At 39.5% G+C, this 17997-nt stretch overlaps 1 protein-coding gene across 2 annotated transcripts in view; it reads right to left on the reverse strand.

The window, feature by feature from the left end:
- Nucleotides 1–641: 641 nt before the first annotated feature.
- LOC139978863 (scavenger receptor cysteine-rich domain-containing protein DMBT1-like) overlaps nucleotides 642–17997 on the reverse strand; it is a 28892-nt gene continuing 11536 nt past the window's right edge. For both annotated transcript variants that reach the window (XM_071989396.1, XM_071989395.1), the window contains 22 exons: nucleotides 17098–17240; nucleotides 15846–15998; nucleotides 14828–15007; nucleotides 14282–14422; nucleotides 13872–13959; nucleotides 13465–13650; nucleotides 12942–13235; nucleotides 12572–12788; nucleotides 11602–11726; nucleotides 11203–11443; nucleotides 10516–10690; nucleotides 9828–10135; nucleotides 9285–9541; nucleotides 8930–9120; nucleotides 8586–8787; nucleotides 7952–8143; nucleotides 7050–7352; nucleotides 6503–6775; nucleotides 6171–6315; nucleotides 5775–5899; nucleotides 5249–5515; nucleotides 642–4516 (listed from right to left, as the gene is read on the reverse strand). In XM_071989396.1, coding sequence (XP_071845497.1) covers nucleotides 4182–4516; nucleotides 5249–5515; nucleotides 5775–5899; nucleotides 6171–6315; nucleotides 6503–6775; nucleotides 7050–7352; nucleotides 7952–8143; nucleotides 8586–8787; nucleotides 8930–9120; nucleotides 9285–9541; nucleotides 9828–10135; nucleotides 10516–10690; nucleotides 11203–11443; nucleotides 11602–11726; nucleotides 12572–12788; nucleotides 12942–13235; nucleotides 13465–13650; nucleotides 13872–13959; nucleotides 14282–14422; nucleotides 14828–15007; nucleotides 15846–15998; nucleotides 17098–17240 — 4541 coding nt within the window. In that variant the 3' untranslated portion in view covers nucleotides 642–4181. The remainder of the gene's footprint in view (nucleotides 4517–5248; nucleotides 5516–5774; nucleotides 5900–6170; nucleotides 6316–6502; nucleotides 6776–7049; nucleotides 7353–7951; nucleotides 8144–8585; nucleotides 8788–8929; nucleotides 9121–9284; nucleotides 9542–9827; nucleotides 10136–10515; nucleotides 10691–11202; nucleotides 11444–11601; nucleotides 11727–12571; nucleotides 12789–12941; nucleotides 13236–13464; nucleotides 13651–13871; nucleotides 13960–14281; nucleotides 14423–14827; nucleotides 15008–15845; nucleotides 15999–17097; nucleotides 17241–17997) is intronic.

The following is a 17997-nucleotide window of genomic DNA, read 5'->3' on the forward strand; positions in this document are numbered from 1 at the left end:
ACGCATAAAGTTTGAACATTGCTCAGCTGTATTGTTACATTTTCTCATACAGGGCTTCGGTCTTTGTACATGCCAGTCTTGGAGCTGGTGATATACTGGTTTATGTAGTTAACTTAGGCGGCAAGAAGAAGTAATGCGGGGTCAGGATAAAGGATATCAGCTCTGAAGATTTATTTCATTTTGTTGGTGTTAACCCCTCACCTCACCTCCCCTCCCCCACCGTTTCCAGGAACCCACGAGTCACCATCGGGAAATCTGGATTTACGGTAATGATATCATGCGAACCGATGAAAGCAAATTCAGATTCTTGCGACATAGTCGAACACGCACGCACGGCTCAACGGAACCGTCAAAAGAGATAATGCTCTGTGTAGCAAAGGAGATGTGCGCCCTCCATTCACATCGGCTAGCGCGGCGTATCCACTGACCTCTAACAGGTTAGAAGTCAGTGGGCGTATCTAACTTATGTAGGTAACGTACCACAATTAGAGTGGTGCACGTTTAATGGTTGGCAAGGGCGGCGGAAGCACTTTTAATTTGGGGGGCACCAACGTCGAAGGGCACTTTGCAGAAATTCGATTGGACTGATGCAGCCTGATGAAACACGACACAAAATCAATATTACAACAGGACCAACGGGCTTTCAATCAACTCTTCTTTTTATTTATTATTTACATTGCTTACATTGTAATCTCTCAGTTTTACCAATATTATACATTATTTACAAAGAACGTAAACAAAAATAAGTTAGATACAATATTTTTTAAACGTTGAAGTTGCTATTTAGGAGGCAAGGTTTTCAGTTTTTCCTCTCCATGAGTACTACTGAAGCTTCTTTGGTGGACGTACCATTATGAGTAAGATGGACATGCACACACCTATCACTGCAAGTATATAGATTCTATTTATATTATTGATGTTATGATTCTTATAATCAAGCAATAATAAAACATATTTTCACATAAATATTTTCACATAAATTTTGAATACTTCAGTTTTAGCATGTTGTGAAGAGAAGTAAATACACTTTGAGAGTTTTCATTAACCTATTAAAACTTGGATGGTCCAGCTTTTTATGATGTTGAAAGTCACACCATGTTCGTGTGCAGGTTTAATAACAGAACGAAAAAATTCATTTTACATATAGACGTTAAAAGACCAGGAAACCCAAACATCCATCTTTAGGTTGTGTGACACAGACATTTCTATATATATACACACACACATATATATATATACACATATAATTATACACACACACATATACACACATGTGTGGTTGTGTGTCTGTTGATGAACAACTTCCCAAAATCTGTCAGCAAAATTATGCCCCGATTGGAAAATACTATATGTTGGGAAGTCCTCCATCAGTCATCGCATAAATTGATGATGTTTGAGATATATCCGAGGCTCTGACAGCCCCCGTCTATCAAGAAAGGATTTGGGTATTTAAAGAAGAAGAAAAAAGAAGAAACTAAATATTTCAATATATCAAGAGCTGCCATATTAAAATGCTTTGTTCATCGAGTTCAGTTTACTGGCTTTCCGTGACAATCAGTTAGAATACAGACTCATATGAATGGGTTGCATTGATAAACATCACAGCCGGCAAATAGCCGAAAGCAACTTTCTAACTTATAAGAAAACACAAACAAACCTTATGACAATGTTAAACAGAATATTTGTGGCCGCAGAAAATTTGACTCTTATGTGGAAAAAAAAAAAAAAAAAATTGTTTTTCCAAACTCTTGGTTGAAAACCCCATCTCATTGTCTTGTCCCTAACTCAAGGGTCTGGTTGATTGGCTAGCTAAAGGAAGGCAGTCTGTGATGTCACAGAGGTAATTTCCTCTTTTTCTTTTTCAAAGGCTTCTGTTTCCTCTAATATAATCCTTCTTTTTTTTTATATATATCCTTGAACCTTTGGACATTTGGAATGTTTGTGTAGCTGGTCCAGGTTCTCGGTAAATTTTTTTTTTTCCCTCTGTGATGTTGAGTAACATATAATAAAGGGAAAATATGTATTTTCTTTTTGAATTGTCGTGCTGACATTCATTTTAGCTGTTGGGAGAGATGCATTCACACAAAAACGTTGTATGCATTCGCCATACAAAATGCTATGAGGATGTGGGTTTTTGACCAAGAGATGCAATAACAAATTCCCAGCATATTTTAGCCAATTCAATCAATCCCAGCCACAAAATAATAATTTCCCTTTAACAATTCAATAATGATCATGTAGAACATGTCCACAGCTTTTTCAAATCTCTGAATCAATATCTATATTTACAAGTCAATTTTATCAACTGATTTTTCATTGTTTCAAAGACTAATTTAGTATTTACAAGTTATTGTGTATTTATTTTTAGTGGCTACACCTTTGCGTGCATTGAACAAAGCTGACATCTGTATACGTGCTGGAACATATAAATAAGAGTTTGAAAAAAAAAATCATCAGTCTTAGAATTGGAATATGAATACATTCACATGTGGTGCAAAATGAATAAATCGACATTATTTTAACAGACACAGACAGACAAACACACTAACGAACAATTATACTTTTCAACATCTTTCACACCTTACTCTTATTTTGCCAGTTTGTATTTTTTCAACCGACAACGTTCATTAAAACTTAATTCATTTGGAATTCCTCCAGGATTTCAACAAAACTCCTCCAGGTGTCATAAAATAGCACCTGAATGGAAATTGAAAAAAAAAATGAAAAAAAGAAGAAGAAAAAAGCAAAGTAAGGGCACTTCGTGACCTCCTAGAATATATGTGTCAGCTCAACTCAGAGAGTAAATATACATCGCCATCTCAGATTCAAGCTAATACGAACGTAATAATATATCTGTGGATGCTGAAAGTGTGACCTAATCAGCCCTAGTACTCATTTTTCCCCTTTTGATCTTTATTTTCACATATTTAATGTTCTCTTTCCAAATGCATTTTTAAAATAAAGAAATGGTACTTTCATGCATTTTAATATATAATTTGGAACCAATGAACATGGCGCTAGAATCAAGGTTACGTTGTACCCTGTTGAATCTGTTTATAAATATATATGATATACAGTCCACGTGACAGGAACATTTAAATACATCTAATAGCAAAAAGAGATCCAAGATAGAAAAAGTCAAACCTCACGGATATAAGAGCCCCTCGTTATCACAATAGGCGTTAAACTGACTTGAGGGTATATCCGAAGGGAATGCATTTTGAAAAACAGAAAAAAGGATGCTTGTATCCATCAGAAACGGGAAAAAAAAAACCAACGGATATGGGTAGCAAAGACGTGGATAATCGGGCATGTTATAGACTAAATAGTAGTATATAAAACAACCACACACACACACACTCACACACACTAGATGTATCACTTTGTAATATCATTTTGAAGTGGGATGAGAGAGATGTAGTTCAACCGATGAGGATAAATATAAAAATAAATAAAAGAGGAAGTCCCTTGTTTTATTTTATTTTTGTATTTTTTGTGGGGGAGGGTACTGGCAAACAACACATCCTTTTTGAATATTTTGTGCCAAATACATAAATATTGCTAATTATATAATATTAACATTGTCACACTAATAACATAATAAACTTATTGCCAATAATGTAATGCATGGAAGCATTTTGTTTGTAGAATGGACGGAATACTTTGAAGTAGGACAATGAAATGACATGACAGTGACAAGGCTAACCATCCTAGTGACACCCACAAATATTCAGTACACTTGCCAGTCGTAAATAAGCATGCCCAGTGCCATAAATTCCCATTTTATCTGGAATCTTTTCTTGCTTTTATATTATATATATATCTATCTATATAAAAATAGATATATATATATATATATATATATTTAAATCTTGCAATCCAAATAGGGCAACAAAATGTCCTTTTCAAAGAGAAGCCATTAGTAGAAAGTTGCAATAGAAAGATAGATAAATGGCCTCCTGCATTTCAACATGACTAGACGTGAAGCATAGATAATGAATGGGTGTATGTGCCACGACAGATGTCCAATGTCTCCGTTTACAGCCGACTACTTTCAAAGTCCTCCTACCATCAAATGTTGACCACCTGATTGTAGGGACCATTCTCTCATAATTTCCTGATTTATTTATTTAAATCATCCCCTCCTCAAAGGCTTGTACCACCACTTCTCTCACACATTATCACTGCCCATCATCAACTAACTTCTCATGATCATCTACAGCATCATTTGAAAGTATGCCCTCTAACATCGAGTCCTGCTCTTTCTTTAAATCTAGTTTGCCACCGTCCTCCGAGTTGGCATTGGGAGGTTTCACTTTATAAATAGGTGTGAACGATGTACCCATGGAACTTTTTCGGACACCAAAGGGGTCATATTTGGCTTTCCCTGGGCTGTTTCTCTTCCTCCTCCATACCAGGCAAACGACCACACCGATGATCAACAGGACAGGAAAGAAAGGCAAAATATATTTGAGGCTGCCCCCGATGTGTTTCTCCACTCCAAATATGACTGAGTCTGGGGAAGTAAAAAAAAAACAGAACATAACAGTGTGTAAGGTTACAAATCACGAGGAATACATTATTAGTGATTGATATGTAACTATGACTAAGAGACCAGATGGTTGATGCTACTGCAAGGACGTGAATATCTCTCCCACCACTGTACATTATTAGTGATTGATATGTAACTATGACTAAGAGAGACCAGATGGTTGATGCTACTGCAAGGACGTGAATATCTCTCCCACCACTGTACATTATTAGTGATTGATATGTAACTATGACTAAGAGAGACGAGGTGATTAATGCTACTGCAAGGACGTGAATATCTCTCCCACCACTGTACCTTATTAGTGATTGATATGTAACTATGACTAAGAGAGACCAGATGGTTGATGCTACTGCAAGGACGTGAATATCTCTCCCACCACTGTACCTTATTAGTGATTGATATGTAACTATGACTAAGAGAGACCAGATGGTTGATGCTACTGCAAGGACGTGAATATCTCTCCCACCACTGTACCTTATTAGTGATTGATATGTAACTATGACTAAGAGAGACGAGGTGATTAATGCTACTGTGAGGACGTGAATATCTTTCCCACCACTGTACCATCGGCAGGCATGTAGCCATGGGGTGGGGTGGACTTTAAATTCTCCACCAACCCCCCCCCCCTCCCCCACTGTCATTAACGATTTGCATACATTCTTAGTCCAATGGACTACCAAGGGTTTTGATTCTTACCATTAACATCAAGGGATGCACTAGCTTGGCTTGAGCCCTGATCATTCTTGGCAATGCATGTATATTGGCCAGCATCCTCTGGTTTTAACGATGTTATTTTTAAGTCTCCATCCTCCATTATGTGGCGATCATCTGGTTGAACCTCCACTCCATCCTTCTTCCAGGAAACCGTTGGGTTCGACGAGCCGATTACATCACATTCAAAGTCGACAGTTTCCCCGCTCAGTTTGGTTTTGTTCGATGGGGCTGTCCTTATATGAGGTGGCCCTAAAAGGTTAGTTAGAGATCATAAAAAAGAAAGGAATTTCGGTTTAGTATATATGCTGAGGAAATCTTTCACAATCTGGTCTTCTGATACCTGTATCACACACTGTTCATATAACGTACAATGTTTACGTAAAAGCAACCTTAATAATCTACAAAGCAATTGCTGAATTTGTACAATTAAATTATGTCAACTACATGAATTGAAAATTACCTCTAATCAAATATGAATAATAAAAGTTTTAAAAAATCCAAAATTTACCAATGACTAAAAGATTAGCGGATGATTCCATCACTTGAACGTCATTGATCGCAACGCAAGAGAATTTGCCCATATCTTGCAATTCCACGGATATAAGTGTCAGTGCAGTACCATCCAGGAAGTATCTGATGAGTGGCGAAGATGGAAAGTTGTTACGAATACTTTTATCATGACAAAGAATAAAACATAAATTAGAAGAACCTTTGTGAGACAAATAATGAACAAAACCATCATTAACTAAAAATATATATTCCTTATTTTGCTTTTTCCTATTTTTCTCTTTAAATCAATCGATGTATCATCATCATCACTCTAAGCTCTCTCTTGGTTTAAAGTTTCTGCCGAGTGAGTGAGTGACATCAGACTCCAACTGAAGGGGGTAACAGGCTCATTTACCTTGAGTCAGCATAGGATATCGTTGAACCATCCTTCTTCCATACCACTTCTGGCGTGGGTTTTCCTTTGGCTTCACATTGCAGCCGAACCAGGTCGCCTTCATGCACTTCCTGTTCCATTGGTTGAATTAGGAAACTTGGAGGCTCTATGGACAAATATTGAAAGAAAGTGTTGCCTTGGGGTGGGGTTTAGTTAAAAATTGAAATGTTATTCAGAGTAGAAATGTCTCTTTCAATCACAAAATGATTCTTTAAGATGTAGCCTCACTTATCTTCATATTTGAATACCACTTAAAAAAAGGCCTAGAATGTAAGAAGAGATGCTTGCTTTACCTAACACGGTTACTGGTATGTCGGCTGTGTATTGCCCAAGCTTATTCCTGCAGATACATGTGTAAGTGCCCTCGTCTGACAGACTGATGTTAGATATCGTCAGCAGACGGCCTGAATTCTGAGTCGAGTACTTCTCTCCATAGACGTCCAGTGTTTCCTCGCCCCTCTTCCAGATTATCGTCGGAACGGGGAAACCTCTTGGTAAACATTTCAAGGTGACGCTTTCTCTGATTTGACCAGTGGCAGGTTCAACCGTGACAATAGAGGGCAATTCTGCAATACAAAAAAAAAACAAATGATGGCGATGGAATATTATCGACTGAAAATGAATGGAGGAAGGGTTGCCAATGCATAGGATTGAAATATTAAAAACGCTGCCCTCTACGTCTGCTCTAATATTCCTGTTATGACACATCTACACAATAACTGGTGTTTTGAAGTTGGGCTCCGGGGGGAAGGAGAAAACGAAGCACTTTCACTATTTCAAAACGCAACCGACAAAAACTAAGCCGAACAGAATACGGTAAGAGGTTGATAGTTTTAATACCTTCTACTGTGACACTGCTGAGCTGGCTCTTCAATCCTACGGAGTTTTTGAGAGTACAAGTATACTGCCCTCTGTCTTCTAGCCGGGCCTGACTGATGAAGAGTGATCCGTGGGTGAGTACCCTCATTCTACCGCTTTCCAAATCCGCCGTCGGTAACGGCGACCCGTTCTTGCTCCAGCTGCTCTCGGTCACCTCTGGTGCAGGTGACCCTTCCCCTACACAAGCTAAATTAATCGGAGAGCCAGCTGTCACAGTTTTATTCTGGCCCTTAATCTTGAACTCTGGCAGGACCGTTGCTGCGACTACAATTGAAACGAGGAAAGCAAGATATAATTATCACTGTACTAAAGCTGCAGCAAACGTGGCTTCAGTGTTCCCTGGGATAACATCTTTAATGTTTCTCTATTGGGTGTTCTAGCGATTACATCAAACACATCTCTATTGGGTGTTTTAGTGATTACATCAAACACATCTCTATTGGGTGTTCTAGTGATTACATCAAACACATCTCTATTGGGTGTTCTAGTGATTACATCAAACACATCTCTATTGGGTGTTCTAGTGATTACATCAAACACATCTCTATTGGGTGTTCTAGTGATTACATCAAACACATCTCTATTGGGTGTTCTAGTGATTACATCAAACACATCTCTATTGGGTGTTCTAGTGATTACATCAAACACATCTCTACTGGGTGTTCTAGTGATTACATCAAACACATCTCTATTGGGTGTTCTAGTGATTACATCAAACACATCTCTATTGGGTGTTCTAGTGATTACATCAAACACATCTCTTTTTGGGGTTTAGAAGAGATTACATCCACTATTAGTAGAGTGTCCTAGGGACATACATAATTCATAATCCATGTGAAGGTTACATCATGTATTCCACTTACCTAGACATGAAATGCCATCTCCAAACGTGCCATCAGGACATTCCATGCAAATGGAGTTACTGTCACCGATGTTGATGCAGGGGACATGTGGGTAACACGTGTTAATGCCACAGGACTCGTTATTCACCTTACGGCATATTCTTTGGTCAGTGTAATGGCTGATGCTGAATTGTGATTCTGAGCAGCGGATAGCTGTAAAAGGATCATAAAAGTTTGTACCTTTAAACTTGTGCGGACCATAAAAAAAAAATGGTTACTGCAAAGAAAAGAGTCACATCCATTCGTTTCTCACTTGCAGACCAAACAAAACATGTCATTCCTTGCATGACTCCTACTGGAACACAAGACTGGTGGGACTGGTGGAATATAATGTGCATGCCACCTAGTCACATGACCGCTCTATAGAGACCCCCCCCTCCCAATGGTATATCATGACCTGGAGTACTTCTATTGATATGCTGTGTGTACACTAATAGATTCTGATTGACACCGCTCAATAAATAAAGTCCATTGCATTGAGCACAAAAGGTGTACTTGAAAAGCTACACTCAAACTCACTTCTAACATTATTATTCCCATGGTGGTGACTACCATGTTCTTGTCATTTCTAATGGAAGGGTGTAGGCAATCTTACCTGCATCGACAAAATGGTTGGGGTCGCAACGTTCCACTGCTAAGAGGTTGTCGTAACTCTCATGGTTACACTGGGAGAGGTAGTACTCGAATCCTTTACACTGTACCCTATCCAAGTGGGTAGGGTAATCGGCAGGAATGTTGAACTGTGAGGCCTTAACGATACTCTCTGCGGCACCAAATCCGAGTTCACGGCAAACGACCTGTGAGATGAAAAGGAAGAAATAAACAATAATACAAGAATAATACCACTTAGCAATACAATTCTATTCCAAAGCAAAAGGTTAAAGACATAGCATGGCTATTCCCTTTAAATTCAGAGAAGATTGGACGGCAAATACTCACTGTTGCATCCATCCTGTCCCAGTTGGTACCACATATTCCACCCCATTGGCCATCGATTTTGACTTGAACGATACCCTCGAGGTCATTGTTGCCACCTATCAGTCGGACTTGGTCTGCAGAGATGCCAAACTCCTGTATAAGGTCTGGTACCGATTTCAGATCTTCCGGGCAGGTAGAGACACAGGTGGAATCTACAAGGTGAGGAACAATCCAAGATCATCATGTTGAAACAATCTTTGCCAAATATAAATATTCTCTCCAATCATCCAACATTCTTACCAGAAAGCCTAGAATATCAGATGCAGATTGAACCACAATAGTAGAGTACTTTTGATGTTACCAAGAGCAAACTTACCCTGAAGGAAATAGCCCTCTTTGCAAGATTTACACTTGTTGTTTTCAGCACCGTCGAAGCACTCTTCGCAAGACTCATGGCAGGTTCTGCATTCACCTTCGAAGTGTCCATAATAACCGGAGCCGCAAGTTTCCGAGCACGCATTGTCCTTCAGGTAAAGCCCTTCGGGACAAGAAGTACACTGTTCAGAATTCTCTGTGCAGGCTTTGCACTGTTGGGAGCACTGTTGGCAGACTTGACTGCTATCGTCATAGTAACTAGAAAGAGATTTAAAAAGGAGAGAATATAAAACACAAATTTGTTTTAAAAACTCTTCGACACAGTGAAATGGCAGGCAGCAAGGCGCTCACACGAAATAATAGTAAATAAATAATCCCAAACAAATGCAGTCAACGACACAACTGGTAAAGCACCTGTGCTTATATTTGATAGATTTGTTTTTTGGACAAGGCCACAAGTTCACTTTAGACAGACCAAATTCTTCGCTGAAACTTGACTTTAACAAAAGTCTGGGGATGGATTTTAAGTTTTGCGGGTTCTTACCCTTCTGGACACTGCTGAACACACTGCCGGGCAGTGTCTGGGCCACTGCAGACCACACCAGCATCTTCGTGGTGTTCGCAATCATGAGCGCCAATCTCCCTGATTTCCATGCTGCAATCTTTCCAATCCCTCTCTGTACCGTCGCAGCTTAGTTCATCCAGCCAAATTTCTCCGTCTCCGTAGCCAAAGGCTCCTCGTTTCATAGCCTGTGTTGCAGTTCCCAAACCGAGCATTTTACAGAAGACGGTGGCATCCTCTAGATCCCAGCCATCATCACAGATGGTGCCCCATTGATCGCTATGGAATACCTGCAACCACACAACAGTATAAGAGAAATAATTCCTAACAAGTTCAGAGTAAAATGAACAAGAAAACCCACCCCCTCCCTTCAACATACCAGATTAAAAAAGAAAAACAACAGTTTAACACAACATTATTCTTCAGAGAGCAATGGGCTTTTGACTGAAAAAGATTTAACAACAAGCAATGGCCAGTATACTTCACCAATCTTGATCAACATATAAGTGTTAATTGGCAAGCATTAACAAAAGCTTTGAGCACACTGATGTAAGCAAAATTATATTAAAGGGTTAATGTAGATGATGTGATCACCTTCGACGAAATGGACAGAGAGCGTATCAGTGACAGTGATTTAATTCAAAATTGGCTTCTTCAAAAATATGCTCACCTCTACACGCCCTTCAAGTGGACCACCACCACCCACCAATCTCACATTGGCCGTGACTCTGCTCACAAAGTAATTGCAACTGTCCTGACAAGTTTGTGTATCAACATTCAGATAGCTGTCACCAGGACAACGAGTGCATTGGACGGCACTTTCTTCACAATCCTGACACTGTGGACTAAAAGCGGGTGAACGGAAAAAAAAAACATTCAAAGTCCAGTATTGAAAATAACTCACAAACAGAAAGATATGGAACAAGCTATACCAAGTATGGGTATCAAGTAGTAGTGTCTGTTCCTACATGATCCCTTGCAGGCAAATAAAACAAGGTAGATTGACCTTAACTGGTATCTTACTTCAAAATCATCGATGGGGCCAGGGAAGCATTCCAACAACATGTAAATTAGTTTAGCAGGTTAAAATACACTTTGGACAACGACCAACCGCAAGTAAACTGGTTCACTATTATGCAACTTGGTCACTACCTGAGATAATAGCCTTGCTGTTTTTCTAGTTTCCTTCATATGTTTAACCATCCTACTGTAATGTTAGTTTTGTATTAATCATGTACAAACATATGAGAAATAAATTTGAAATTGAAAAAAATTTGAACAACGTAGTACTCTACAAGAAGGTTCAGGAAATACATCTCGATTCAAGCAGACAATTGAAAAACAAAGGAGGACTTACCTGCATGGTGTGCATTCGTTGTCATCGTTCCCATAGTAACCCTTATCACACATACGGACGCATTTGCCCTGAGACCGGTAAAGGCCAACTTCACATGCTATGCAGTTGTCGGCATGTTCCATACACAGTTTGCATGAAGGAGAACACTTGCTACAGTTATCGCCGTCAACAAAAAAGCCGTCTCGGCATTGCTCGACTGGTATACATTTGTTGAAGTTGAGAGGTCCGCTGCATGTTACCCCTGTCAAGATATGGAGAAGTAGACTTCAATGTCTTTTACAGATGAAATATCATCTCTATGATTAATCTGTAATATTTGAGTATGTGACAAGATATACTAGATGAGCTAGCCACTAAACTACAGACCTGAGCAAAGATTCATTGGGGGTTGCTACTTACCAGCATCCTCAGCATTAGAGCAATCGTGGTTTCCGATTCCAGAATGACCACAGTCGAAGATTGTATCTTCGTCCCCGTTGCACTGCAAATTATCAAGTAGGATAGGTCCTGTACCTTCTCCAAAGCTGGATAAAATCAATGGGGGAAAAAACAATGTTTGTCTCTCTAAAATATGAATGGACTGACAACACGAAACGAGGCAACTAGGATTGACCTATTCTATAGAATGAGTTGCGAATGTGTCAACATTTGTTGTTATCTAATATAAACTGCCATGGGGAGGCAGAATGGGGAGGGAAGGGGGGTGTGGATGATGATGGGTGTTGGAGATCAAAATAATGTAGTTTAGCTACACATCAGAATTTTTAATATCTTCCACAATAAATATGCATATTAAGTGCATTGATTATGCTAACATTAGATATATTCTGCAAACTTTTCACAACCTTTTTTCTTTTCTTTTTTTTCTTTTCTATCTTCTAAAATTTCCAAATTACTAAACCGTATTGTTGAAGAGATGACACTCTCCTCGATCTGTTTTAATTGGATATGGTTCTACGTCAGTTAATACAAGGGCGTTTTGGTCAGGAGGTTAAGGCAGTGGACTTGTGATCTAAGGATTACAGGTTCGAGCCCTGGCCAGATCATTGCGTTGTGTCCTTGGGCAAGGCACTTTATCTCCATTGCCTCTCTTCACCCAGGTGTATAAATGGGGACTTGCGAGGTTGACTTTTAAATATAATTGGGTGCGCCGGTTTGTGGTTGCACCCTATGGGAAGTCCCACAGGGGACACTTGGCTGAGGTGCACTATGGTGCCCCAGGAGAGATTGATTGAATTGTGCACACTTTGGTGTGTAGGTGTGGCAAGTTACCAATGACCAGGGTTAAGTACAGCGCGGCGAGACTTTATTGTAAGTTGTGCTATATAAGAACTGAGAATTATTAATTATTATTAATGTTAAAGCTTACTGTGCCTCTGGGTGGGCTTCTACAGCATGTCCAAGACCAAGTTCCCTGCAAACAACCTCAGCCTCCTCCAAGGACCAGTTGTCATCACAGACGGTGCCCCATTCTTCGTTGTTCTTGACCTCCACACGACCGGAGAGAGATGTACCCTCCTGTAAACGGACTCTACTAGTCAGCTGCAGCTTCTTTTGGTCTCCACAGTCAGCAACACATTGACCATCTTTGATGTAAAACAGATAATATTAACAAATTAATCGAAAATACAGAAACCCAACAGAAATCAATGAAAATGGTTCAAAACAAATATTAAAGTTAAGAAAAAAATGCAGAGCAAAAATTAAATAAAAAAATACATAAAAGTGAGATAAATCACCTTTCAGGAAAAGTCCTTCTCTGCAGCTGGTGCAGTAATCCACCGTACCGTCGCAGGTCGCACAGCCTGCTGCACATTCTAAGCAGTGGCCGTCTCCTTTATCCAAGTAAGACTCTGAGCATTGCAGCACGCATTGTTGGTTTAGAAGGCGAAAGTCCTGTCTGCAACTATGACATACGTATTGGCCATTTTCCTTGCCGCAGCTCTCGCAGTTAGCGTTGCACAGGACGCATTGATTACCGTCCCTGAAATACCCATCGGGACACTCGTTTACACATTTTCTGTACCCTGGACCTGTGAGGTAATACGAAGAAGATAGAAATAAGAAAAAAAAATTATGAAAACGAGGGCATCCAAAGATTAAGATGAAAATTAAAACTGGTATTTGACAAGTCTACCAAAGGTCTTGTGAGATGAACATATGATCCTTTTTGATTTTTTGATTTTTTTTTTCACTTGTAAATTGATCATAACTTTCACTGAGGTCACGATTGTAAGACAGTGCTGACCTATGTTGACATACCTGTACATTTTAAAGCAACATCTTTTTGGTGGTCACAGTTGGAATTTCCCCACTCCAAGTGAGAGCATTCAGCGATAGATTTAGAAGAATTGGGACATAGCACATTATCTAGCCAGATCATCTGTGTGCTATTGGCCACTTCGATGCCAGATTCTCGACCCACCACAAGCAGAAGCTCAAAGTTTTCTGAAGGTAAATGTAATTATGAAGGAAAAATTAGAACAATGAGCATATATGTTTCTGTAATTGCAATCAATGAAGGTGTGGTTCAGGAGTGATGGGGTGTTATGTCGGGATGAAAGAGGCTTAGATGACAATGAATACTTTGTAAAAGTAAGTTAGCCTGACGTTTCGATCCTAGCAGGATCTTCTTCAGAGGCTAAAAAAAAAAGACAATGAATACTCACGGAATCCCATCTCCTTGCATGCAATTTGGCTAGCAGAAGGCCTCCAATGGTCATGGCAAACTGTTCCCCATTCATTCCTGTGAAACACCTTTACCAAAAGAAACAGCAAATATTAAGTCTGGTTGATATATTCTGGTAGTTCAAAAACAACAAAAACAGATACTAAGCAAATGTGCCAAATTGAAAACAAGTGCAAAGACAAGCTAACCACTTAGAATTTATAACTGAAAGGCCCAAAAATACTAAAGAATTGGAATTTTACTATACACACACCAAGATTCCTTATTTGAACAATTGCTCTGTCAAATGCTATTCTCAATTGAAGTTGTTGTCTGCAAAATGATTCACAAAATCGTAAACGTGGTCTCAGTTGTCAAGCGAGAGTGAGGAGCACTATAGAGAAAACTTACCTCAAGTCTGCCCTCCAAGTGGTTCCTTCCTCCGACAAGTCTGGTGGTAACATCTGGTGCCATCAACTCCCCTGTTATATCCATAGGCACAGCTTTCTTGTTTGATGAACATTGTGGTACACACTGACCCATATCCAACACCTGTCAAAATGCAATAAAAGAGACCCTCAGTTTCAGCTACTCCTGTACATGTACACGTACAGATATGTTCCACCATATTCATGGTCGTGATATCGAATGCACAAAATTGTCCACACCCTCGCAAGGAAAAAGGATATACTCTTACAACGATTAAGTCTACTGATCGATACCAAGGTTTCTAATGAAAGTCTAATGAACGTTCATCCTATGACATTAAATACTACACATCATTATCAAAGGCTAACCCTTATTAAAGGGACTGCTTTCAGTCATAACCCTTGTCATCAATCTTCAAATTTTGAATCCCTACTGATTTCCTCCCATAAAATGGGGGGAACATTTGAGGCTAATTTGTCTGGTCCAAACAACCATCTTATTTGAATAACTGCCAAGAAAGTCACAAACCTTTCCAAGCGGACAGCTGGTACATACGACCTGTTCGTTGCTTCCCGCTTCACACGTACGGCATGAGCTGCACGGTAGACACTGACCGTTCTTGCCATAATGTCCAAATTCACACTTTGTCACGCATTTATCAGCAGATATGAAGTAACCAGGTGGGCAGCTCACCACGCAGGAATCTCCCTAGAAAATACAATATCAATAGTTAACAATCCCATCGAAAAACCACTGAAGAGTCCACAACTACTAAAAAAACATGAAACAAGCTTCTTCAATATGAGATATACATTGTCAAATGGAATATATATAACCACAGCTTCTTTGAACTCTATTTCAAGCTTATCCTAGATACAGCTACTTAATTTCACTTTAAAGGTCTGCTATATAGGTCCCAACTACAGCACTACGCTATCATGGAAAAGTTTCTTGAGATTACGTAATCGACTTGCCTTGGTCGTAAAACGACCTCTTTTTACCAATTAGTCTGCAACGCCTGCCACATATTTTTTCTTCTATGAGGGTCTTTGTGTGAATGCTGTATGATTAACTATGTACACTGTAGACATGAACATATTTCCTCACAGTGCTTACACAAAGAGTCTAATGGTGTTAAGAAGCTATGCAGGCTAATTGTTGAGCCTGAGGTCGTTAAACGACCATGGCAGGTCCATTATGTAATTACAAACTTGCCTAGCTATAGCGTGCTATAATTGGAGCCAATAAGGCAGATCCTTAATGTTTGCAACATCATAACCTCAATCCATTGTCCATAATGACATTAACACATGGGCTTCTCACTTACTCTTTGACTTTGTGCTTCATTCATGTTTTACAACACCCCATTCCCTCCCCCTAGACCCCTCCCCTTCCGCAATAAGTTCTCAAACTTAATTTGAAACTTACCTGTCAGCTGTTTAAGCTTTGCAAAATGAAATTAAACAGAGGACTGGCAGGTTGACAAGAAGTAATGATGCCAAACACAAACTTATTTAAACTTCACAGGTAAAATTACTTTTCTTACCAAGAGGTAACGACTAAAAGCACACTGTGAACATATGTCATTCCTGTCTCCGTTCTGACACAGTTCACATTTGTCCGCATCACATGGTTCACACCGGTTGCTGTTTGTGTTACCAAAGCGACCATCCTCACAAGCCAAGATGCAAGATGACCCCTGAAAGAGCATCCAAACAGATCATTTGAAGAGAAACTTGGGATATATAGTATTCATCTTGTTTTTTGGCAGCTAAAAAGCTGTGTATACATATGACAACTAAAAACAGACGATCCCGATCCCTGCCACCTCACATTCACTGACATTTCAAGTAAAGAGAGGCACAGAGAAGCCCCTCTTAGTCATTTTACTTGCCACATTAACAGACTTAACCAGATACCCAATAGGCTAAAGGTGATGCCTACCAGATTGTATAGGGGAAAATAAGTTCTGTACCTCGGCACAGAAGATTCTCAAGTTTTAACCATTGTAGCCATCTAGTGGATCAGCTAATATTCTTGCAACAATATGGATCTACAAATATCCAGTTTGGAGACGTTCAACCTTTTCTTCCCTATGGTTAGTATGATTACAAGGTTTTCAGTCTAATGACCATTGACCGACACAGAAATATAGAGGATCCTTGTACTCACTGAGGTGGACCCAAAGATTATGTGCGCAGTTATTATGTTTGACAAGATTTCAGTGTGTTTTACAAGATTGCCATACTTAGACCTACAGTGACCCGATATGTGTCCCCGTGACCTCTCCAAAACACAGCAGGGTTCTTACAATTCCTCAAGTGGATCTGCATACCTAAATTAATACATCCATCAAAGCTTGACCCGATTAATTCACTCTTCAGAATTTAGCGATCTCTATTTCCGTCTATGATTGAGTTTGCAGTACACAATGGCTAAAGTTGTCAAGAAAGGTAGACCTCAGTAGCTTATGAATGCAAATGTAATTTGTGTATTTGAATGAAAAAGAGAAGTGGGAGTAATTTTAAGGGAAAGATTGGATACCTTCCAAGAGTATCATTATAGGTACACACGCACACTGGTACGAATTATCAGAGAACACAATAGACTAATTAACGTAGAGGATCAAATATTACTAATAACAAACAACAAAGGGGAAGATTCCTGGCTAAAACTGAATGGAAACCAAACAATAACAGCCTGAATGAATGAGATCAGGGTTACGATGCACTTTTTTACTATAGACAGAGAAACCAGTCGAGCGAGGCTCGATAAAACAGGACAAGCAAACGCCCTACCTGTAAGAAGCGACCTGGTTTGCACATAGTGCATTGACTGCTTCTGCCTTCACATTCAAGGCAGTTGGCGTCACAAGTCTTGCATTCCTGGCCTTCCAAGTAATAACCCGTTCCACAGTCCTCAGTGCATTCTCCCGAAGCACCTAGAAATAAATAGAGCAAATGCACAGAAAATTGTTGTTCAATCGTTGATACGAACATGCGAAAAGCCACAGACGAGGAAAAAAATGAGGGGGAATGGGGCAAAGGATTTCTTTTTGTTCCATCAATGAATGAGCTGAATGCAAACAGTTGGTTTGGTTTTCTGGGACTCTAGGTGTGTACATACCTACTATTGTAGTTTTCAATAGAATTAACACTATTGTATGTAACTGAAAGAAAAAACTTGGCATTATGCATACTAACAGCTAGCCTGTGGTATGCAATGTGCCAGGATAAAGCTAGTATCTCTACCGTCCTAGTTGAGTTTGAACCATTGCTTAACATTAAATTGCATCAGACTATGGTAATCTGTATAGTCCCACTAATGGCAAACCATTGTGCTTGAATATTATTATGCAGGACTTAATTTTCAGCCAATGCCTCAAACTGAATGAGCAGTGAAGTGCATGCAAAGATATACAGAACAAAGGTCGTTAAGGTGTTTATGTATATTTCCAAATTGAAGGTGCAGCAATATGACTGAGATTTACTACAGAGATATGACGCCGTAATGATCACAATGATAATGTCTATGGCATAGGAGGGAGGGAGGAAGGGGAAAGTGAATGAGTGGGGGGGGGAGGAGGAAAGGGCAAGATCACCCTAAAATCCTTGCAGCATAATATCTGCTCAACATGATTGAAAATCAATTAACAATATGCTGTAGTGGCGGTGACACAGCAAAATTTCATAAATAAT

The sequence above is a fragment of the Apostichopus japonicus genome, chromosome 13, assembly GCF_037975245.1.
Source record: "Apostichopus japonicus isolate 1M-3 chromosome 13, ASM3797524v1, whole genome shotgun sequence".
Lineage (NCBI taxonomy): Eukaryota > Metazoa > Echinodermata > Holothuroidea > Aspidochirotida > Stichopodidae > Apostichopus > Apostichopus japonicus.